At 57.0% G+C, this 23,524-nt stretch overlaps 1 protein-coding gene across 1 annotated transcript; it reads right to left on the reverse strand.

The window, feature by feature from the left end:
* Positions 1-1,803: 1,803 nt before the first annotated feature.
* Positions 1,804-21,660, reverse strand: PMP22 (peripheral myelin protein 22). Its single transcript, XM_063352441.1, has 5 exons — positions 21,503-21,660; positions 20,150-20,250; positions 18,846-18,936; positions 6,344-6,484; positions 1,804-2,100 (listed from the first exon to the last, which is right to left on the reverse strand). The coding sequence occupies exons 2-5, from the start codon at positions 20,225-20,227 to the stop codon at positions 1,934-1,936; spliced, it is 477 nt and encodes a 158-aa protein (XP_063208511.1). The 5' UTR covers positions 20,228-20,250; positions 21,503-21,660; the 3' UTR covers positions 1,804-1,933.
* Positions 21,661-23,524: the final 1,864 nt, after the last annotated feature.

A 23,524-nucleotide genomic window follows, 5' to 3' on the forward strand; every position in this document is an offset into this window, starting at 1 on the left:
TTCAAGGCCAGGTTGGACGGGGCTTGGAGCAACCTGGGCTGGTGGGAGGTGTCCCTGCCCAGGGCAGGGGGTTGGAACGAAATGCTGTTTAAGGTCCCTTCCAACCCGAACCATTCTGTGATTCTACGAGCGTGGTCCTGCCAGCTGCTGCCTGGCTGCTGTCTTTGGGGAGCTGGTGGTCACATCATGGGAGCATCTTGGGACGGAGGTGGGAAGATGAGCATGGACCAGCACTACGGCACAGGACCCTGAGCTCAGTTCCTGGCCCTGGCACTAACTCTGGTGCAGCCTTACCCCTCCGGCACAGGTACCTCTGCCACGCAGACAGCCCAGCGAGCTCCGAGCCTCTCTCAGCGGCATGAACTAGCCCACAAATCTGCTGCACGGCACCACGGAGACCTTCCATGGGATGGCCGTGCAAGCAGACTGGTGGAACACAGCCCAGCTCCAACCCGCGAAAACACCAAAAAGCCGCAGCAACTGAGTTATTCTGACTTTTATTTCATTGCTTCTTAGTCCACACAGTCGGTATAAAATCAGAAAAGCGAAGCAAAAAAAAAAAAAAAAAAAAAAAAAAAGAACCAAACAAAAAAACCCCCCGAAATGAAACAAAAACAACAACAGCAAGGCAGTGTCTGGAGTCCTCAGAGGGCAGCCTGGGGTCTACGCAGGTGCCCGTTCAATTCATGGCCAGACCCAGCGCTGACGCACAGGCAGGGGACAGACATCTCGCTCCGGCAGCAAACACCGCGAGGGCTGCACCCGGAGCTGTTTCTGTTCCTCTTGACCACAGGGGAGGGAAAAAAGGAACCTCGGTTATAAATGCTTTATTAAAAATAATAGTAAGAGCCAGTCTAAGTACAAAAGCAGTTATAGCTCGTTTATATTACACAGAATTATTTCTCATTTCTAGCTTTGTTGTTTACCTCACGATTGTTAACTGAATTTCCAGTGAATAAGGTTAAATGGCTAGCAATATAAGGAATGGTAAATAGATAGCACCATTTCATATATCTGGTATTCGATTTCGTAGATATACTGGGTTTGCTTCTTTCTCATCGGTACTTTAGCTCCACGGCAAGGGTAAAGCACATTTCACGGTTGGGAGCATCAGTGCCCCGGCAGCTCGGCACGGCACGGCACGGCACGGCACGCACCCCAGCCCCGCCGGCACGGGGACCGGGAGCACCCCCGGAGCCCGCGTCGGATGGCAATTCAACCTAAGTGATTTAAAAGCCCAAATTCCCAGCGGGTGTGGTGGCAAGGCAAGTGGGACTTAGGCACATAAGTCATTTAGGCACTTGGGGCAATCAAAGCCTTTGCTCCGAAATCCTTCAAACCTTTCGGAAGCGTCTCCCGTCAGATCTGGACACGCACTTCAGGCACCAGGATCACAGCATGTGGCAGGAGCGAGGACCAACCCTCCGGCTGGCGTAAACGGACGTAACTCCAGTTTACGCCAGCCTAAAACCAGTCAGAGATGGGGTTTTCTGACGGTTCGATCTGGGCTGGGACGGGGAAGGAGAGTTCAGGTCAAAGAGGGTTTTGCATGAGAGAAAAATCACCGCGCTCTTGTTACACTGTTAGGAGTAATAGTTCCTTAGGCACTTGCTTTAGGCTTTAAAACATAGCGCATGGTCAACAAAAGCAAACAATACTATGTACATATATGTAAAAAGTGTTATAAATAGGTTTTTTAAACCATAGATACTATATACATCTTCAATTAACAAGTAACCCTTTGAGTGTTTCCTTTTGGGGTCGGTTGGGTGTGGGTTTGATTTTGCTGGGAGGGTTTATTCCTTTTCTTTTTTTTTTTTTTTTTTTTTTCTGGTTAATTTTCTTTTCCGTTTTCTCGTCTATTTTCCCCCGCCTCCGTCTCCTCCGTGGACGTCATGAGTGCCCTTGTCACGCCACGCCGCCTCCCGCGGCATCACTCCCGCTTCCGTAGGATGACGTAGATGATGCCGCTGGCGAGGGCCAAGGGGAAGGCCAGCCACGCCAGGATATAGGCGAAACCGTAGGAGGTGTTTTCCGAGGCTTGGTGCCAGTCCGTGTGCCTCACTGTGAAGATGGCCGCGCCGCTCATCACGCAGAGCCCTGCCCAGGAAGAGCACGTTGGAAAAGGGATTAGCGATGCCACACACGGAGCAGTTCCCTGCTAGAAACCCAGAGCCGGAGAGGATAATACCCAACGCCAGCACGGGAAACTGTTTTTATTATTGCCCCCTTGTATTCCGTCTCCTGGAAAACTATGGTATGATTTTTCAGGGGTGTGATGCTGCAGCTCCTGGCTGCAGGTGAGTGGGGATATCGGCCAGGCTCTGAGCAAGCAAAGCCGGAGCCCCTGGAGCAAGGAAAGCTGGCGCATCGCCTGGGCTAACCCATCATAGAATGGTTCGGGTTGGAAAGGACCTTAAAGCCCACCCAGTGCCACCCCCTGCCCTGGGCAGGGACACCTCCCACCAGCCCAGGTTGCTCCAAGCCCCGGCCAACATGGCCTTGAACCCCTCCAGGGATGGGGCAGCCACAGCTTCTCTGGGCAACCTGGGCCAGGGGCTCACCGCCCTCACAGCCAAGAATTTCTTCCTGGGATCTCATCTAAATCTCCCCTCTAAACCCATCCCTGAGGCAAGCAGCGGGCATCCCCCAGCTCTGGACCAGCCCCACTCCCTTGGGTAGTTTATTTAAACCCCAGACAGCAGCCTGAACCACCCTGCCAGAGCTGCTGCAAGAGCTCAGACACAAACCATGGTGGTTTGTTTTTTTTTTTTTAAAGCATGAAAGTTTCTTTACCACCTGCCCCCAGGCAAGCACAGCTGGGGGCCAAGGATGCTCTGGGCGGGCAGGTTTGTGCCCTGTGATCTCCTGTCCTCCTGCAGGAATGGGAGAGGAGCTCAACTGCAAACCCCACTCCCTGCAAACCCCACTGTGCCTGCGGCTTGTCCCTTGTCCCTGGGCTCCTGGTGTCCACCCTCGCCAGCCACGGGCCAGCGCAGGTCCCCCAGGGCTGTCCGGCCAGGCCCAGCTCTGGTAGACAGCGTTTTAGCTTTGTTGCAAAAAAAAAACCCCAAACAACCCCCATCAGCATTGGGGACTGCCCAGAACTAACACAAAGCCACCTCTATTTCTGCCCAAAAACAAGCTCTTTCAGTCAATCCCAGCAGTTCTATTATACAGTCGCAGGGCGGTTGTCAGAGCCGAGTTCCAAATCCCCTGCACGGACCTTGGGACCACCTACATTTAACCACCCTGATATTTGAGCTGTAATTCCACCGGACACTGCTCCTTTGTTCTGGGAAAGTGCAGAAGTGGGAATACGTTTCATTAAGGCGCCGCTGGCGCGGTTTCCATTCTCTAAGCACGAGAGCCAACTCCCACTGCCCCGGCCCATGCTAAGAGAGCGCAACTATTGTCTGCCGAGGCTGGTGGGACAGAGCACGGGCGTGCGGCCACGCCGGTCACCTACAGACAGCAGAAAATACAGTGGCAATTGTCCGCGTGAGGAATTTGGCGACGGTTTCTGCAGCATCTGCACTGATTTTGGCCCAGAGAACACGCTCAGAAACTGAAGGACAGCTGCGTTCAGCTGCTTGCACTGATGCAAGCAATAACGCATGACCACATTTGAGATTGATTTTAAGAGTTTTAGTCTTGCTTTGACAGGCCAGTTGGGCAAACGCTACCTAAACTCTGTTCCTGCAGGTCTGGGCATTCTGGCCCCGCAACCAAGCTGGGACGGGTGCTGGTGCACACTCATGGTCAGCTCTTCAATGCAGGGCTTTGCAAAAAGCTGCAGGATACGTGGAAGGCCCAGCCCTCGAGGCTGAGCCTGCCCTCTCCACCCCAGGAGGACAGCAGCTCTAGGGTGGGAGGGATGAGAAAAGAGAGATAAAAGCGATGCTGAGGCTGGAGAGAGTGATGGAAAAGCTGGGTCAAACCCCGAGAGGCCCAAACCAACGTGTCTCTCGTGCTGGGCTTACACAGCTATGAAAAGTTGCCCGTGGATGTGATGGACGCACCAAGGATGGAGGGGACCTGTTCAGGTCCCCTTTTGATGCCTTTGTCATGGCTGAAATCCCATCAGGGCAGATTCAGCTAGACCTCGGGGCATGTCTCCAAGCAGTGTGGAGAAGGTGCTGGGGATGCGTCCTGCCCTGGCGCTGCACAACACACCCAACCGACCTCACGCATCTCTTCTTGCTCTTACTTCCACTCCCCAGTTCTCCTGAGCCACAGCCACGAGCCATAGTGGAGCCCAGCCCCTGCCCGGCTCTGCCACCCAACAGCACCCAGCAGTCCTGCCCCTGGCACCCGCTGGTTCAGGTCCAGCATTGCTGTTGGTCAGGCTCCAAAGCTGGAGACCCTCAGCTTTGCCCAGCTGCATCACCCCAGGAGGAGGTGCAGGGTGATGGATGGCTTCAGGAAGGGCATCCCCTCCCAGGAGGAGGGAGGTCCTCTCCAGCTCTGCTGAAGCTGAGAACAAAGCCCTCAAGCGGGTAAGACCACGTCCCTGGCAGACCTGCAGCAGGGCTTTGTGGTGCCAGGGCTTTGCAAGGCACGGATGAACACCTGCAAAGCTTGAAGGCCACAGGAATTTCCTCCGTTGGCTTTAGACAGCGGTGGCCTTACACAACAAGCTGCAAGGAGACTACATCAGGTTCATCTCCTTTGACCAGAGCCATCTGTACCTCCAGGTGGGATCTCCTGGCGGCACTGGCACAGCCATGTCCTGTTTCCTATCAATCAACAACCCTGAAATTTAGGGTGCAAAGACCACATCTGCCCTGAGCCCTCCAGCCCCGGCCGGGGAGAGCGGTAAGGATAGTCACTAACGCCCACCTCTGCATGGTCCATCTGGACTCAGACCTCTACCTATGGGTCCCCTAGGCCACGGGGATCAGGTCACACTTCTGTCCTCCAGAGCTGCTGGGGATGGATTTGACTCATGCCTCGGGCCCAACAAGAAGAGAGACAGTAGGTCTATGGCCTGACCCTGCATCGCCTTCGGACATCCAGCACGGCATGGAGAGGAGGGCTGCAATCCCATTTGCTCTTCCTCTGAGAATGAGGATTCACCAGCAATCATTCCGGAGAGAGAAGCCTTCTGCTTCCCAGATCTATTAGACAAGCTCTCGGGCAGATAATTGCATTATTAATGCCCATTCCCCCTCCTTGTCTCCATGGCCGTAATGGCTTTCTGCACATCTCTCTTTCCAGAGATGGTGAACTGATACGAACTCACCGCCTGCATTATGGCCAAGCAGTTACATTTATAATAGATTTCATGCCACACTTGCTAATAAAGTTTAACTCTAAACTTTTCCAGGGTTTGCAAAAGCCATTCACTTAGAGGACGCTCAGAAACTTTTATCTAAAGTTCAGTGGATGAGTTTTTCCACTGATTTAGTGGCAGGACCCAGGGTGGCTTTTAGTTTAACATCTAAAGCTCTAGCAAACGATTAGTTTCCTTCCCAGACAGTCTGCCATGACTTAGCCAGAATCTCACTGCACAATTCAATTTTTTTCGTCTGAATGCTTGAAAATCCTCTCCACCGGTTTCATACGTGGAAACGCAAGCGGAGACGGTGGCTTTATGGCATCTATATTTGGAGAACTGCAACGCGGGACACGAACCGTGCTCCGTTTCCAGCGCTGAGTTCTTGAAGAGTTAAAAATAGCAGCTGACAGTTCAAAGTCAGCCGGCTAACCATGCACGCTCCAGCGGCTCCTTGCTGATGTGGAAAGCACCCGGCCCCCTTATGGCAAGTTTATAAATAATCATCGGATCCTCTTTTGCCAAAAAGGGCTCGTCACTACTTCCCCCACCCCGCCAGCCGCTGCGGAAACCTCACCCAGCCCGGCAGAGGTGGGTCCCAGAGTCAGCGCGGCCACCCTGGACCCTCAGCGTCCCACCCCGTGCCATGGGAAGAGCAGGTGGAGGTGCAGGGCGACTCGCTCTCGGGCCGGCAGCCCCCGCGCCCACCCTGCTCCATCACCCCATCGCTGGCACAGCTCTGCCTCCAGCGGGTCTGGCACCGAAACCTCGCCGGCTGGGGCAGCAACTTTCTTGCACCTTCCAGGATGCAAGGGCAGAAGAGCTTGGATGCACAGTGTGCCCTGACAGCCGGACCCCACCCCATTCCATCCCATCTCAGAGTGCAAGACCTCAACGGATGCAAATTATTCATCCCCCTTTCCCCTCCCTGAGCCAAGCAGGAGCCAGCTCGGTGGCCCTCCTGCTGCTGTACCCAAGAACATGCTTGTTTCCACCATTACCCTCTCCTCTGCCTGAAAGCCCTTTCCCCACCGCTGACAGCCCCATCCGCCAGCCCCCACTTACCAGCAAGGATTTGGAAGACTCCGGTAACGTAGAACCGCCCGCCCTTGGTGAGCGTGAACAGCTGGCAAAAGAACAGGAACAGGGACAAGACGCTGAAGATGATGGAGAGGATCATCATCGCTTGGACAGACTGCAGCCATTCTGGGGAAAGACAGACAGAAGGAAACCTCAGTGCGGGCACCACAGGTAGCGAGCCCCCACCACGGCATCCTCCCCAGTGCCACCAGCCCACCCTTGGGTCCCATTCAGTCTCTGAACATCTGGGGGACGTGGCCAAGGGAGGTCCTCCGCAGGGGCACGATGCTGCCTGGGGTTTAGGATGACGTGTGGCATGGACCAGCGTGCTGGGGTAAAATGAATCGCAGGGTCGCGCGCTTTCGCGGGGAGCGTTTATTATAAAATACGAGCAGAGATACTAGCCCAAAGCCTGGAGAAAATCCAAGAGAATTTTGGATTCTCTTGGAAAGAGAGAAAAGAAAGCCTCCCCCCCCGAGCCCACCACCAGCTTCAGGTCAGGCCCTGGGAGTTCAGCGGGACTAGAAACACAAAAGCCATGCGCAACACGCTGTGAGCCAGCGAGCTTGGCCAGGCTCGGAGGTAAAATATAGAGACGGCAATGTGAAAACAGCCTCTGCCCTTGCGGAGTCAAACCTTTTGGGAAGAGCCTTCCCCAGCTGCCAAGCGCAGCTGCCTCCCAGAGCGGACCAGTTAAACCAGCCCCTGCGTGAGTCACGGCCCAGCTATTTCAGGGCTTCGTGGGCGCGTAACTCCCAGCGTAAAAAAAAAAAAAATAAAAAAAATAAATAAACAAGCGAAATGCCGCTCCATCCCATGAGCTGCTGTGGCTTGACAGAAAGAGGCAGTGCCTCACAGCACCGGGCCGGGGCCGTGCTCACGAATGCCTCTGCCTTTCCCTTTCCTTATAAAGTTTGAGATCAAAAGGAGCATCCGCAGCTTTCCTTGAGCGGTCTTTAAGGATGCGGCATTGATTAATTCACCACGAAAGCCAGGCAGGACTCGGTACAGGTAAACTGAGGCACAAACCACCCAGTCAAAGGCAGAAAAAACAGGCTTTGGGCTGGATTCACAGACAGGGCAGAATTAGGCAGCACTAAAGTCTCAGTCCCGGCCCCTGCCGCAGTTTTACTCCCACCAGCTTCGCCTCCCCTGGCTGCACGCTGCAAAAAAAACCAACCCAGCTTTCTGCAGCAAATAGCTGAAACGGAGCAAAACTTCCAAATAAAGCTACGCTTCAGCTGAGCAGCCTTCAATACTTGGTGCAGCAAACGAGGCCATTTGGGACTGCCCGGAACAGCGTCTGCTCCCAGAGAAGCGACGGCGCTTCCCCACCAAACCCTCGCAAGCTGCACTCACGGAGGTGAGAGCAGAATTTGAACCAGAGAGCGCGGTACAGCCCTCAACCAGGACGGCAGTGATGATCCACGCCTGAGCCTTTCTGGGAACCGTGAAAGGCTGGTTCCCAGATGCCTTTCTGGGGAAGGCATCCATGCCCACGGGGAACATCCTAGGCAATTTAGTAATGTCTGGCGTGTTTGACTTTGGACCATCAATTCTACCTCTTATCTTTGCATCTTGCCTCTGGTCGGTCATGAAATGGAGCGAAACCTGAAACCATCCAGAGCAGCCTCTGCTCATTGCAGACATAGAATCATAGAATGGTCTAGGTTGGAAGGAACCATTAAGATCATCAAGTTCAACCATTCAACCATGTCCCTCAGCGCCACGTCTGCCTGGCTTTTAAATACCTCCAGGGATGGTGACTCCACGGCCCTGGGCAGCCTCTTCCAATGCTTGACAACCCTTTCAGTGAAGGCATTTTTCCTAATTTCCATCCTAAACCTCCCCTGGCGCAACTTGAGGCCGTTTCCTCTTGTCCCATCGCCTGTTCCTTGGGAGAAGAGACCGACCCCCCCCGGCTACCCCCTCCTTTCAGGGAGCTGCAGAGAGCGAGAAGGTCTCCCCTCAGCCTCCTCTTCTCCAGGCTGAACACCCCCAGCTCCCTCAGCCGCTCCTCACCAGACTTGTGCTCCAGACCCCTCACCAGCTCCGTCACCCTTCTCTGGACACACTCCAGCCCCTCAATGACCTTTTTGTGGTGAGGGGCCCCCCAAAACTGGACACAACGCTCGAGCTGCCAGTACACTGGTGCCGATACAGGGAGGTGGGTGGGGGGCGATAGCTTTTTCCTTCCCCTCCATTTCATGCTTCCCACACCAAGCTACTCCGCAGCATTAACGGGCCCAGCTAAGGAGCTGCTGAGCTTCACCCATTTTGGTGCCACCAGGTTTACATCCACGGGCACCAGTTCCGTAGGAAGGAGCAGCTAACCCTTCTGTCACGTCCAGGAAATCCCAGCGTGGCTTTCACACTGACCTGCACAGAACATCCCATATATTTCATCTATCTCAGCTGGCCAGGCAGGGAAAAGCCCTGCCTGGACCACACGTGGGCCTTCAGCTCCGGCCACACCGAACCAGTGGGCAACAGAGGGGATGAGGCAGCCCCAAGCGCTGCTAAAAACCAAGCCGTGAATCATTGCTCAGACGGGGTGGGAGAAATATAGTTTTGAGGATGTCCAGCTGCTGGATTGCAAATCTCCTCCCACCCCATCAGCACTTCCCACCCCAGCTCCGGGAAGCTGAGCTCTCATCTCACCCTTTTCCGAGCCCTACAGCTGGGTCCACCTCCGGGCACCGGCTGAGCCAGAGCCTGCCCAGCCCCAAGCCCTGCCCCTTTGGTCCAGGACCCAAGAAACCCAAGTCTTTTGTGATTTCAAAGGCCATGGGATCCGGCCCGGAGAGGAGCCCTTTCTGCTCGGAGGTAGATGCTCCAACTGCCGGTTATTTCAGGAGAAGGCTGTCTAGACGGAAAGCTGAGCTGAGCTGCCCTTTTAATTGCATCCGCCTCCCCGTGTGTCTTTTTTTGGTTCTGAATGTGAATGATTTACACGGGCTTTTCAAAATCCCATTGTCAGAGGAATATAAAGGCAGGCACTGAGAGAGGGGGTGGGAAAGCCCACCGTGGCCGGAGGGGTTTCGGCAGCCGGCCCTGCTGCAGCCAGGGAGCAGCAGCCGCTCACAAACAGGGAAATAGAATCACAGAATGTGTTGGGTCGGAAGGGACCTCTCAAGGCCATCTAGTCCAACCCCCTGCAGTCAGCAGGGACATCTTCAACTGGATCAGGTTGCTCAGAGCCTCATCCAGCCTGGCCTTGAATGTCTCCAGGGATGGGGCCTCCACCCCCTCTCTGGGCAACCTGGGCCAGTGTCTCACCACCCTCAGTGCAAAGAACTTCTGCCTAATGTCTGATCTAAACCTGCCCTGCTCTAGTTTAAACCATTGCCCCTCGTCCTGTCGCTACATGCCCTTGCAAACAGCCCCTGCCCAGCTTTCCTGTAGGCCCCCTTCAGGGACTGGAAGGGGCTCTAAGGTCTCCCCGGGGCCTTCTCTTCTCCAGGCCGAACCCCCCCAGCTCTCTCAGCCTGTCCTCACAGCAGAGGGGCTCCAGCCCTCGGATCATCTTTGTGGCCTCCTCTGGCCCCGCTCCAACAGGTCCATGTCCTACTTGTGCTGAGGGCTCCAGAGCTGGACACAGTGCTCCAGGTGGGGTCTCACCAGAGTGGAGCAGAGGGGCAGAATCCCCTCTCTGGATCTGCTGGCCACGGTAAATCAGGAGATGATCCCACAGACCAGAGCTCTGAGCCCGCTCCCATCCGGCCCTTTGCTGACTTTTATTGGCCTCCTTTGTAAAAGCGAGGGGAAGGAGCCCCAGCTCGTCACTCACGGACCCACAAACACAAGCCGCTACACTCCCATTAAACCCAAGCCCAGCCGCATCAGGCTCGCTAATTGCCTTTAATTCACTTGAAAAACACCACCACAACTGCAGGTAGGATGGCTACCTCCTCAGCTCCATATGCTTTTAACTCCTTTGCTGTTAGCGCTGTGTCCTGCCTGTAGCTTTTTAAAAAACTAAAGGGAGTTTCCCAGCGGGAGGCCTGGGCCCCGGGGGTGGTACGGCGAGGGCTGTCAGCACTCTTCACTCCCAGGCTGTTATTTGTGGTTTCCCCTGGGCGGCGAGTCGGTTATTCCATTTTTCTCCGGCAACTCTTCAGCTCCGTGTTTATATCTTTGTTCTCCAGGAGGAGGAGGAGGAGGAAGAAAAGGAAACCGAGTGGAAAGGACAGATAACACCCTGCACGCCGCTTCCGGAGAGGAGCCATCGGGAGCATTTTTAGAGCCCTTTCCGGCAGTCAGAAATGAGGGGAGAAGTTTTTACAAAACAAATTTGAAAATTTCCCGGAGCTCTGCAAGCCCTGATGCGCTCACGCCGCCGCTTAGAACAGCGGGGAAAAAGGCTTCACCCCTGGGATGCTAAAGACCACATTTCCCTGCCCTAAAGTCTAACACAAAAGAAAGGAACCCAGAACAGAAATTGAAACTAGGAGCAGAAATTGAAACCTAGAGTAGAAATTACAGCTGAACCTCCCCCTCCCCCCCGAAAGACAGCAGAGCCCCAGCCCCGCTCGCAGGGAGGTTTTACACCCTGACAAGGGGTGCAGCTGAGGATTGATGGGGCTGGCAGAAACACCCCCCCCGCCAGCAGCAAAGAGCCTTAAAGGACAAGCACTGGCTCCCCAGGGTTTAATTCACCGCTCGGTCACAGACACCCTCTCCTCTTTTGGCCCAGCCAAGGAGAAAGAATAAAGCACAAACTGAGAAGAAACTTCCTGAAGCCATCAGGTTAAACACCGGCTGGTAAGACATCACTAAATTAGTGCTATGTATTAAAAACACCTCTGTGCCGTGACCTGCAGCTGACGGTAACATTTTGCACGCGCAGCTTTCCCTTTGCAAACTGCAGATGAACCATACACTTAAAAAGCAACCACTTTTCGGGAAGAAAAATTCCACCGAGGAGGTAACTGTAGCTTATAATATACACAAAACTAGCGGGAGGGGGAAATTCATGACCATTCGGCATGGTAAAACCTGCTCCTTCAATGCTGCACGCTAAATACGTGCAGGGTCAGGAACAGCACAAGCATCTACGGGCACAAAGGTGCCAGCCCAGGTCTGCCAGGGAAAAGACGTGATTTCTGAGCAGAGTTTTTCCAAAGCAGACTCTCAGGCTTCAAGGTCTGATCAAGAACCCGGACCCAGCTTGCATCCTCACCTATGGAGCCGTCACATCACAAGCGCTGGGGCTTGCGACGGTTTTAAACCTTTGATATTCAAATAGTCCTTCAGAGGGTTGAAAAAGGGTGAAGCGAAGATGCAGAAATCCTAGCTCAATTGCATCATTCTGCTGGGGCTGAACTTCACACCGCTGCCCCTTGGCAACCCAGAAAGGCAAAAAAGCTCAGCGACCCGCAGCGCTACTCCCGAGCAGCACAGCCCCCCCGGCACCCCCCCAGCCCCACCGCTCAAAGCCAGCATCTCTCCTGTTGAGGAGAACAGCATCGCTCTTCGTCAGCCACTGCCAGCAGAGCTGCTAAGCTCTTCCAGGGGAAAAAAAACCAGCTCCATGACATTGCAACTTTCTTCTCCTTCGGTCCTGGACATCCCACCAGCACAAGGTCAAACCGGCCCACGCCGCGCTCTGGGCTGCTGGATGCTCCAGCTGGGAAAAGCAGGTTTTTCAGCCAACGGTTGCTCTTTTCCTACCCTCCTATGTTCACTCCCTGGAGAGGACCGCAGGGTGCTGGATGGAGGTATTCCTGGAAATCCCGCCAGAAAAAGGGGGATTTTAAAGAGCTCCCAAGGTATTTGTAAGAGCCAGGGGATGGGCAGGTGGGAAACACCGGGGCTGCGGGGAGGCAGCGAATGAACACAGTGCTGCAATTGCTGGTCGTCTTTTGTAGCTCCCTTCAGAAGGAGATGAAACCCTCAAATTCTTCTTTTCTCCTCTTGTCCTCTTTTCTGGTGGGCTGTTCTCCCTTTTGTCTTCTCCTTGAAGCTCCATCCAAGACGCCCCTGAGGCCAGGAGTCCAGAGCTCCCCAAGCTGCCACATTCAAACGTGAGCGGTTTGCGGAGCACGGCCTGTCCTCCGTATCTCTGTGGTTCAGCCATGAGGCCGCGGCTGGCGTCCCATCGACCGTCGAAGCTCACATCCCGCAGAGGCAACCTCTGATGCTGCCGAGGCAGCAGAAAGCTGCTGGCGCCATGAAAAACACCTTCCAACAGCTCCACGATGCCCAAGGCGGCTCCTCTCCAAGACCCTCGAGGTGGCGGCTCTGACCTCCTTTTTCGGCTTGTGTGTGAGAATGAGCTGAGGTTGTAGATACATCATTTCAGGTCCTCCGAAGGGCTTAGGTACCAACTCCCACCGATTTCGAGTCCAGGCAGCAGGAGCAGGGATGGGGAGCGGCGCTGCCTGGACCCGCAGACACGCTGCTGGGCTACACTCTGCCTGAGGCCGCGGGGACACCCGAGAGTCTCATCGAGGCCAGAAAAAACGTTGGGTGAAGGATTTTCCAGCAGTGCACTCTACACTGGACTCCCCCACCCATTCTTCTGGGTTTTGTTTGCCCACACTTTGCCTTCTTCCTTCCTTTTGTTCCTCTTCCACGGGCCAAAGCCCTCACCCAGCAGGGAGGGTTGACGGACACCCCCCCGACGCAGAAATAGCCAAAGAGCTCTGGAGCAGCTGAGGAAAAAAAACAGCACCGGTTCCCTACCTCTCCTTATCAGATGCTCTTTGTAAGAAGAACAAACAACAATAAAACCCTGGTTTTAAACAGAGGAAGTCCCTTCCATACCGCAAGCAACACAACTACGGTAGAAACTGATCTGAAATACAAAAGATTCTCCTGGAATACCCCACGGTTTATTTTTAGACGACTAAGGGGCCAGCCACAGTCACCCACAAGCTGGCAGAGAGGGCTTCAACCCTGCTCGAGTTAAGCCAATATGTTCTCCGTCATTACTGACCAAGAGGGTGCCCCAACCCACAAACCGCTGAGGTTAAAAGCTGGTTCTTTGCTCCTCTGCTGCAAAGTGCGAAGACCCCGAAGGACCAGAGCTGTTCCCAAATCAAGGGATCTGTACATTTGCCCAGAGAAGCTGTGGCTGCCCCATCCCTGGAGGGGTTCAAGGCCAGGTTGGACGGGGCTTGGAGCAACCTGGGCTGGTGGGAGGTGTCCCTGCCCAGGGCAGGGGGTGGCACTGGGTGAGCTTTAAGGTCCCTTCCAACCCGAACCATTCCGTGATAAGCGGAATGCGGCCCAGCTGATGGCTAGAACCTCAAGCACAAAGGCTACGCGCTACCACACAAACAAACTATACATTATTTACCACACGGCTTCTTCGTTACAACAGATTCAGCAGCCTTAAACACGGGTAATTTCTTGCTCGTTTGCAGCTGCCCGGCAGAAATAAAGCCAAAAGGCTTGCAAAGCAAGACAGCACAGCCTAAGGGCAGAAGGTGACTTCAGCACTCAATGAAAAGCCGACACACTCTGTCTTAAATCTTTGAATCTTTAAATTTTTGAACTCCTAATTTGCAGGGGCGACTGGACCATCGCCTCCATCTCACCCTCCTGCTCCAAGTGTCCCCTCACCCGTGACCAAGTCTCCAGTTGGTGCAGTCTGGGTTCCTCCAGTGGGCTGGAGGGGAATTTGCCCCCATCTCTTTTTGTTCAGGTATTTTTATACCCGCTGTCGAGAATGGAATTAGACACTGAGAAATCATTTTCCTCGGCGCAAGGCTTCACCGCAGCCTCGCGACATCGTTTTCAGCCACAAGGAGGATTACGGCAAGTTGAAAGGCACCTCCGTCTCTCCATAGCTTTTCTGTCACCCGAGCCCAGCACTGCTGGAAGAAAGAGTTTGAAAGAATAAGGGCAGCAAAGCCAGCCTGGGGGGGCTGACACAGCAAAAGCAATGGGTTCAGATGGTTCAGTTACGCATTTTAAAGGGGAGAAGAAGCAGCGTAATTCCTCCTGGGAACTGCTGGTGGGTCAGGGCACAGGTGCCCCTGCCTCGTGCCAGGGAGGAAGATCTTTCCTGCCTCTCCCAGCGCAAAGAAAATGCATTTCAAGCACCGGCGGTGCTGCTTAAGGTCCCGTCTGCCAGAGCAAAGGGGCTCTGGAAGAGGGAAGGTCAGCGTGCAGAAGAGCTGGGCCAACCCCCCCGGTGCGTGGCACTGCCTGCCCCATGGATGGGAGCTCCATCCCTGCCCGCCCAGGTGGTCCAGGGCAGATCTCTGCTCTGGGGGGACCCACCTGGGCTTTGCCCGTGGCCATCGCAGCAGCAAGTCATCAGCATCACAGGGCTCACGGTACCTAGCAAGCATGCGGATTGGCAGCCAGCGCATTTCCCAAGGTTTGGGGTTTTTTCGTTTCCCTTTCAAAAAGCCAAACAAACACCAGCCGGCCTGGGAACAAGACACTCATGCAAAAGCCACAGAGCAGCGACAGGAGAAACTGGCAGGAGACACCAGGAAAAATGTCTCCTGATGTTACAGAAGGATGTAGGAATCTCCTACTGCTTCCCAGCATTCGGCATTCCCACCAAAATCAGAGGAAGAGCAGTGGAAAGCAGCAGAAAAAAACCACAAAACTAATCTTGCCTGCATAAAAAAATTCAGTTATGGAGAAAAAAGGCCATTTTTGGAAGGGGAAAAAAAATAAATATCGCTGTCTGGAAACTTGAGGTGGAATCTACTTAAGAGCACTTGAGCAGCTCAGGTCCGGCCGTGCGCCCCGTGCCTGCGAGCGGGACCGCACAGCTGGGGGCTGGCGCGCGGCCGTGCCGACGCACAATTCTGGGATTCAGAGCTGAATTCTTGAGATAAGTCTTTTCCAGGAATGTCTGACAGCGCAAATGGAGAGAAGATTGCAACATTTTTTCCATAGTTCTCCTCCTCTTGAAAAAAAAAAAAAAAAAGGCATTATCTAACGAGCAAATGTAGAAATCATAGCAACAAGCAGGCGGTTGTAAAAGGCGAAGAAGTGGGCATCTGCCCCCACCCGGCGCGTCCTCCTCCCGCCCTGCGCGTCCTCCTCCCTCCCTGCACTGGATCCCATCAGGGCCACTCAGCCCTCGCACGTGCAGGGGGTTCAAGCCCCGCCAAGAGGAATTTGGGTGGTGGGACCTCAGCCTCCACTGAGACCAACTCCATCCTGTGCTAATGTCCCGGGGAGCCACGGTCTGACAGTCCTGCGGTCAACTTTGGGGTTGTTTTGCTGCGTATTCCATCCCTGGGGATAATCTATAAAGTTAGGAGCACCGTCCCAAACCTGCCCCAGGGTTAAATGCAAGGAAGTCATACAATCACAGAACGGTTTGGGTTGGAAGGGACCTTAAAGCCCATCCAGTGCCACCCCCTGCCCACCAGCCCAGGTTGCTCCAGCCTGGCCTTGAACCCCTCCAGGGATGGGGCAGCCACAGCTTCTCTGGGCAACCTGGGCCAGGGGCTCACCACCCTCACAGTGATAAATCTCTTCCTAATCTTGCTGGCACCCGGTTTTAGCAAGCTCAGCTTCTCCTTGGGCGTTCACATAACGGTCACCTGAACAAAAGCATCCTTGTGCAGCAGGACAGCGGGCGAGAGGAGGCTCATCCACCCTCACTGTGATGAGACCAAAGGGGAACATCACAGCACACAACAACCCCCCCCGCCATGCTGAACCCTACCTAATTCCACATATTCCGAGCACCGAGTACCGCTCCTTTTCAAAAAGAGAGGAAGAAATAACTGCACTGCGGCGGCCACTGCGATGGCCAGAAGAAAAAAAAAATGCCTCTACGTAAAGACCAAGTTCTGCCAAAAATTCCCGACCGAGGATTTCTTGCTCTTAGCCCAGAGCAGACCTTGGCACTCGGCGATTAACCGTTGAGTACCGTCCTTGGCACAGGCACAGAGAAACAAATTCTTACCGCTTTCTACAACGCCGTGCGGCATGCACAGCCTGTGTTTTGAGAGAGACTTAAATGAGAACGGTTTGTGGTTATTTGGTATAGGATCGTTCGTATTTTTGAAAATAAGCACGTTCCTTGCAAAGAGAGTCTGAGGAGCGTTAACAAGGAGCGGGCAGGGGATGAGGGCGAGCCCCGGAGTTGGTCCTGCCACAGCATCCTTGTTCCGTGTCCCTGTTATCGCTCCGAATCGTGGCCGACCGCGGGTCCCCCGGCAGCGGAGGGGCTCGGAGACGGGCAGCAGGGAGGGAGGGCACAGGGACCCACCGGAAAGGATACTGCGGGCTATTTTTATTCCATTTTTACCGACAGATTTTAAAAGCCTTGCTTTAAAAGCCCAGGAAATATCTTTTGATTCTCTCTTCCTACAGCACCAGTGAGCTCTGGCTCCTGCATCCAGGGTCCCACCAGATGAAGACTGGTCCTCAGCGGCGTTGCTCCCCCAGCCCGGCCGCAGGGTGGATGGGGCAGAAGCTTTTGCCCAAGCAAAACCTCCTTTTCCTGATGCCAGAGCAGAGCCTTCACATCAATAAGAGCTGGCAGAGAGCTCTTTAAGGCTCGAGCACAATGCACCTCTACCCAAAGAGCTGCCCACTGGGGCACCTCATGAACCAAACTCATCCGCTTGACGGCGTTTTTAGCAGGGCCTTTCCGACTATAGTCCCTTCAATGACAAAAATTCACCACTGAAAGGATCCAGAGGGAAGCCCCTCTTCGAGCAGCTCCTGGGAACGGGGCAATATAGACTGGCAACCCCCAGCAGGGCAGTCAGACGTGGAGGAAACCACCCCAACCACGTTTTGGACAAGCCCCTCTCAACACTTAAAAACTCCCCAACACACGGCACCCTGCAAACACCCAGGAAAAAAAAAAAAAAAGCAGTGGAGATTTGAAAAGCAAAAGATTTGGGGAGGCTTTACAGCCCTGGGCTCTGGGACTCTGCGGTGGGGGAAGGGGGGGCAATCGCTGCCTTTTATTTCAAAGCGCAAGGTCAGCAGTTTTGGCGCACGCATGAATGGCCGTGAAGCAGCCTGCCTACGCTGCAGCCGGCCAACACCAGCCAACTGCTGATGAAGGCCATGGCTCCAGAAGGCTCCCGGGCTGGGACGGGGTCCAGCCGCTTCCCAGCCAGCCCGGACACCACCAGGCGTCAGCAGAGACCCGCGGCGGTGGCTTCGCTCCCACCGAAACCAGAGCCTGGTCCCCTCACTGGGCTGCTTTCCGCGCAGGGAAGAGGAAAGGGAGAGTGAGCATCAGCACCCATCTCCCCACGTCGGGCACCCACAAGAGTTTTGCTCCCACCAGGCTGGGGACTAGGGCGACCTGAATCTCCACAAACCCCTGACAGTCTCCCATCACCGCAAGACCCTTTGAAAGCACACAGTGCTCTTCCCTGCAACTTGCCAAGACCACGTGGCATCGGTTTGCTCCTACGCCAGGAGCGTGTTTCCGGCGTAGTGTGACATCGGTATGATTCACAACTGGTTTCACTGGGAGAATCCGTCTCCAGGGGAAAGCAAAACCCAGGCTAACTGAAAACAAACGCTGGACGCGGCACCACCGGCATTAGCCCTGCCTTGTGGGGAAACTGAGGCACGGGCTTGCCTGACTCCTTGAGCACAGGTCTCATGACACTGGTACCGCTAGGTGCCCTGCAAACTGCGTCACGGCCTCTCAGCAAGCACCCCTCCCCTGCTGACCTCAGCACACAGCTCGCTGGGTGACGTCACCCAGCGCCACAGCAGCCTCCACCCAGCCCAGGCCAGAGGTGGCCGTTCGGCCACTCCAGATGTGCAGGTGCCGCGTCAGCGGCGGGATGAGGCAGGGCCTGAGGGCTCAGCACGTCCCACCCCATGGGGCTCGGCAGCGAACCACGGAGCGAGGAGAGTGCCCCAAAACTCAGCCTGTCGCAGCGGCAGAAAGCAGGGCAACTTTGTGGATAGGGGACAGGGTGTCCCCTGGAGACGGGGTGTCCTCAGGGCACCGCGGCATCTTTAAACCACTTTAACACAGGCAAGAGGGAGGCGTGATGAAAACGGCCCCTCCACTCCCAGCAGGGCGATGGGCGCCCAGCGAGCCCTGCTCCAAGGACTGCCTCGCGTTTATACATCCCAGTGTCATCGAAAGGGGCTAATAACAGGAGGCTACCGAAAAGCACTCGAGCCGGTCACCTCCGCTGCGGCTGGGCGCGCTGAACACCCTGCCACGGTGCTGCCAGGAGCTGCCCCACAGCTGGGGGGCAGAGCAATGGGCATCGGGGCTGGGACCCACACTAAGCCCCAGACCAGTTTCAGGGACCGGTAAAGCTGGGGGGGGGCGCAATCTCCCCACCAGGACACCGGGAATGCGGTGGGTCCCTGTCCCTCCATCTGGGGACAGAGCAGAGGAGGGGAGGGGATGGGGAGGGAGGGAATAATTTCGGGGGCGGAGGGGGGGTGTGCAGTGAAAAGCAAGAGGGAATCGCAAGTAACCCACACAGGCAAATCCCCCTTGATTTCCTAAGGCTGGGGAGGAGAATAAAAGCGAGGGGCAGCGATTTGCCGGGGGGGGAGCACTCACCGTTCGTGGAGGAGGTCAGGCAGTGGAAGACGCTACCGGAGGTGCAGTTCTGCCAGAGGTCCGCCGTGTGCCCGCCGTTCACCAGCCATTGCTGCAAAGAGACGCAGCCCCGTGAGCAGCGCCCTGGCAGGAGGGGGCAGGCAGCCGTGTGCCCCCCGCCAGGGCTTCGGCACCCAGCAGCCCCAGGGCGCACCAGCCGGGGGCTCCCAGGCACATGCTTTTCCACAGAAAAGGGTTTTGGAAAGGAAATACTGATAGTTGCTTTTAGCCGCTTTCACCCCAACGGCAGAAAAAACACAGAAGCTCTTTATTCTCTTTAAACACGGACCAAGTCCCGCGCGGGACGCGCGCTTCCCTCCCCTCTGCCGTCCTCGCCCAGCGCCGGGCCGGGCTATTTGAATGGTTCCACGTGATTTCTAACGACTCGCAAGATTTATTTTTTTTTTTTAACGTCTTCTACTACTATGACCACCCAAAAAAAAAAAGAAAAAAAAATTAAGGGAAAGAAGAACCTGGTGAAGCAAGCCTGGAACTCACCAGCTCTACAAAACTGCTGCCTTAAAACCAAGGCAAACCTCTTCCTAAGTAGATGACGTGTTAACTGGGCTCTGGACCGAGAACGGTGCTGGGAACCCTCTGTGCAGCATCCAACCCTCCATCTTCCCACTGCTTGCACAGCTTAAGCCTTGAACATCGCCAGGAGGAGCCCATGCGGGTGGGGAGCGAGAGGCTGTGCCCAACGCACAGCCCCAGAGGAGCAGAGCTGCAGAGCAAAACTGCTGGTGCTGAGGAGCCAGTGCCCAAACCAGTCCCGTTTCAAGGGGTTTTGCTCAGACTGGCTGTACTGGTCCTGTGGCCTGAAGCCCGTTAGCAGGTGGAGCTCCTTTATGAAAGGGGAGGGCGGCGTCACCCCCACCGAGGGTCTTTTGGGTGCTCTATGATGTGACATGGGGACAGTGAGGAGATGGGCTTCAACAGCCCTCTCCTCTGGACTGATGGGGATGTCCTGAGCACCCGCTGCCGCACACAACCAAGCGACCCCCCCCCATTACACCTGACTGACCCACCCCCCCAGTGACACCTGACAGCACAAATACGGAAAAGAGCTTTCTGTGCAAAATGCTCCAAAATCCCACCGTTAGGAAGACCAGCAGTTGGCAAGTAACAATTCCTGCTAAAAGCCAGGCTGGAAAATAAACCAAAAATAAAAACACCACCTTCTGGTTTTGCCATGCTCTAACCCCGCCGCCGGCCGCTCCCTGCCTCGCTGGTACCCCGGTGCCGGAGGAAAAGTCCGTACTTACGCTAACGATGGTGGAGACGAAGAGGAGCACCAGCACGGTGACGTGGAGCACGATGATCCCCAGCAGCAAAAGCAGCATCTTGGCGGCAGCGGAGGGCAGAACTGGAGGGGCAGAGGGATGCGGCTGAGCGGGGAGGGCTCCGGGGGATGCTCGGGCAGCGCCCGGCTCCCGGGCTTCTTCCCTCGGGTCCCGCCAACGGTGGGGCGGGGGTCGGAGCCTTCTGCCCAGACTCACTCCCGGATGCCCCCGGGGATCCTCCAAGCTCCCCCCAAGCCCGCTCACCGAGGGGGCTTCCCCGAGGGGCTCCCTCAGCCCCTCTCCTCCGAAGGGGGGGCTCCCATCCCTCTCCCCGAGGGCAGCGTGCTCCTCGGCAACCCCGGCGGGGGTGTGGGGGTGTGTGTCTATCTCGGCGCATCTCAGCCGAGGGGCTACCCCGGCCCCCCTCCGCCGGGATGGAGGGTCCCCTGTCCACCTACCCATGGGGACCACCGGGGGTCATTCTGCCGGCCCCTCTCCCCAGGGGGGGCTTTCCCTGGCCCATCTCCCCTGGCGACCCCCGCAGAGGACGGCTGCGGGAAGGAGGGGGAGCCACCTATCTAGGCCCAACTCCCCCCGGGTTGGGGGGGGGTGTTCTTCTCGACCCATCTCCCCTCGACACCCCCAACAGGGGCTTTCTTTGCCCCTCTCCCGCCCCGGGATGTGTGTGGGGGGGCTTTCCCCAGCCCATCTCCCCTGGGGACCCCCGCGTAGGGTGGGAGGGGGGGAAGCGTCTATCTCGGCCCATCTCCCCCGACAGCTGCTCCTGCCCCTCTTCTGCAGGGGGGGTCTCCTCGGCCCATCTCCCTCCGGCCCCCCTAGCAGGGGCTCTCATTGCCCTTCTCCTCCCGGAGGCGGGGGGGGGGGGGCGCTTTCCGCAGCCCATCTCCCCTGGGGACCCGCGGAGAAGGAAGGACGGGCTGCCCTGAGCCCTCTCCCTACAAGACCCCCGTAGGGGGGGTGTCTCCTCGGCTTATCTGCCCTCGACACCCCCAGCAGGGGCTCTCATTGCCCTTCTCCCCCGGGAGCGGGACGGGTGGGGGGGGTCTTTCCGCAGCCCATCTCCCCGCGGAGAAGCAGGGAGGGGCTGCCCCGACCGCTCTCCCTAGAGGACCCTCGCAGCGGGGGGACGGGGGTGCGCTCCCCCCTCCCTCTCCCCTGTGGACCCCCCGGAGGGTCTCTCTGGCCCTTCTCCCCATCGAGAGCCCTTCCCTTCCCTTCCCCTTCCCCTTCCCTTCCCCTTCCCCTTCCCTTCCCCTTCCCCTTCCCGGCGGAGCCCGCAGCAGCCGCCCCCCTCCCGGGCCGGGCCGTACTCACGTCGCGGCGGAGCCGAGGGGCGCGGGGCGGCAGCGGCGGAGCGGAGCGGGCGGCGGCGCTGACAAGTTTCCCCTTTAACCGGGGCCACCGCCCCGCTGGCGTCTGCGGGACGGGGAGGGCCCTGCCGCGGCGCCCGGCCGCTCCTCCTATAAATGCGGCAGCGCCCCGGCCCCGCCAGCACCCACCCCCCCTCCGCCGGCCCCCCCCAGCCGGGGGTCACTCCCTGCCCCATCCCCGTCCCCCGCACACAGGCGCGGCCGATCCCGCTGGCTCAGCGGGGGGATATTTATTTTTTGGGGGGGGGGGGGGCACCCCACGGGATGGGTTGCCCCCCTCTTTGCTTCCCCAGCCAGGACCCCCAGCTTCCCCACCGTGGACCGACCCCCTCCCCCGCCCCGGGGGGGCTGTGCCGGGGGGCGGCTCTGCCCCGTTCCGCTCTCCGGAGCGGCCGCGGGTGGGGGGCGGGGGCGGGGGGCGCAGCACGGCGGGGTGCGGGGCTGTAGGAAGCCCGGGGTGCCGGAGGCGGCCGGTGGCCGGCGGCTGCAGCCGCGTGTGTTGCTGAGCAGAGAAGTGAGTCCTGGTGAGGGCTGGCAGGGAGCTTCCCTCCCCCGGGGATGCTCGGGGAGGGGGACGCGGTCAGCGAGGAGGTGACACGCAGAGGACAGAGAGCTCCGCTGCACCGGGTGGCCCCCCACGCCCCGGCGGAGGCGGTTCGTGTAGCCTCAGCCAGGGATCCGTGGGGCGGGATTTGGGGAACGGGCTGTGCTGCAGTCGGGGGCAATGTCCCCTCTGGTTTACACGGTGCGGCTGCGGCCAGGAAAGTGACACCTCTGCAATTTGCTCCCGCGATGGGCAATGGGCTTCTGGCTCCGGGGGCTGGGGCTTTTTTGAGCGCTTGAAAAAGCCGAATCCTGTGGGACTGAGCAACCTTTCACTAAATGGAGATTTTCCGAAATGCTGGAGGACTTAGGTGCTCGGAGCAGAAGGGGTGGCTGCACTCCGGTACGGCAGCCTTCGCTCATCCCTCAACCCCAGCTAATCTGTTGAAATCAACCTCACGCGCAGACCTCCCCCATAGTCCCCGCAGGAGACCTGCGCACCCCTGGGAGCCCTGAGCGCTAGCACCTGCCTCCCCGTCACCTTTCCCCATCACCTCTGCCCCTCTTCACGCACCAGCTCCGAACTAGTCCTGCTTGCTGAGACGAGAGAACTCGGCATCCAGCCACCAAAACTGCAAATCCTGGGAGAAAGAGGGAGAGAAGCGTGCTTGGCTCCCTCCTCCTGGCAAGCACAGGCGCGTTCCCTGCAGCATGGGCTCTGGCTCCTCCGCGCTGGTGTTAAGTGGTCCCGTCACACACATCGGCCAGCAAGTGGGAGTTCGGAGTGCTCTATGGGGATGGGGGGGGAGATGGGCCAGCGGCTGAAATGAGCCCCCCCCCGGCCTCCCACCGTGCTCGAGCCCCTGGTTCGGGACATGCCTGCACGCCCCGCCGCGATGCTGCCGAGCCAAACTCTGCTCTAGCAGCGCCGGCTCTGCCTTGTGCAGGTTTGCCCAGCCTGGTTTCGAAGGAGGCAATTTGCCCTTCCCTCTGAAAAATACCCCACCCATTTCTGTGCCACCCCCCCTGCCCCCTGTGACACTGCTGCCTGCCATCGCAGGCATCGCCGGCAGCCAGTGCCATCCGTGACTGCAAGCCCCAGAGGACTAAAACATCTGGACCAACATCAGTCCATTCCTCACTAACGAGGCTATTTCGGGCTGTCTTGCCTCTGCGGGTTGAGCTGTCTGCTGCTTTCAGAGCAGAAGGAGCCGCTGCGCTTGGGGCTGCGCAAACACAGGGCGAGAAGGGTCTTGTCCCCAAGGACTGCCACCCAACCTGCCATTAGAGACCATCTTCTGAGTCGGGTTTGTAGGGCTGAGCTCTCGGCGGCTGTGTTTCTCTGGATAAATTATCTGACCCGCTTCCCCAAAAGCAGAGCAGGGAGATGCACAGCAGTGACAGGCAGCCGGGGGGCGTGGGG

This window comes from Chroicocephalus ridibundus, chromosome 14 (assembly GCF_963924245.1).
Source record: "Chroicocephalus ridibundus chromosome 14, bChrRid1.1, whole genome shotgun sequence".
In the NCBI taxonomy this organism is placed as follows: domain Eukaryota; kingdom Metazoa; phylum Chordata; class Aves; order Charadriiformes; family Laridae; genus Chroicocephalus; species Chroicocephalus ridibundus.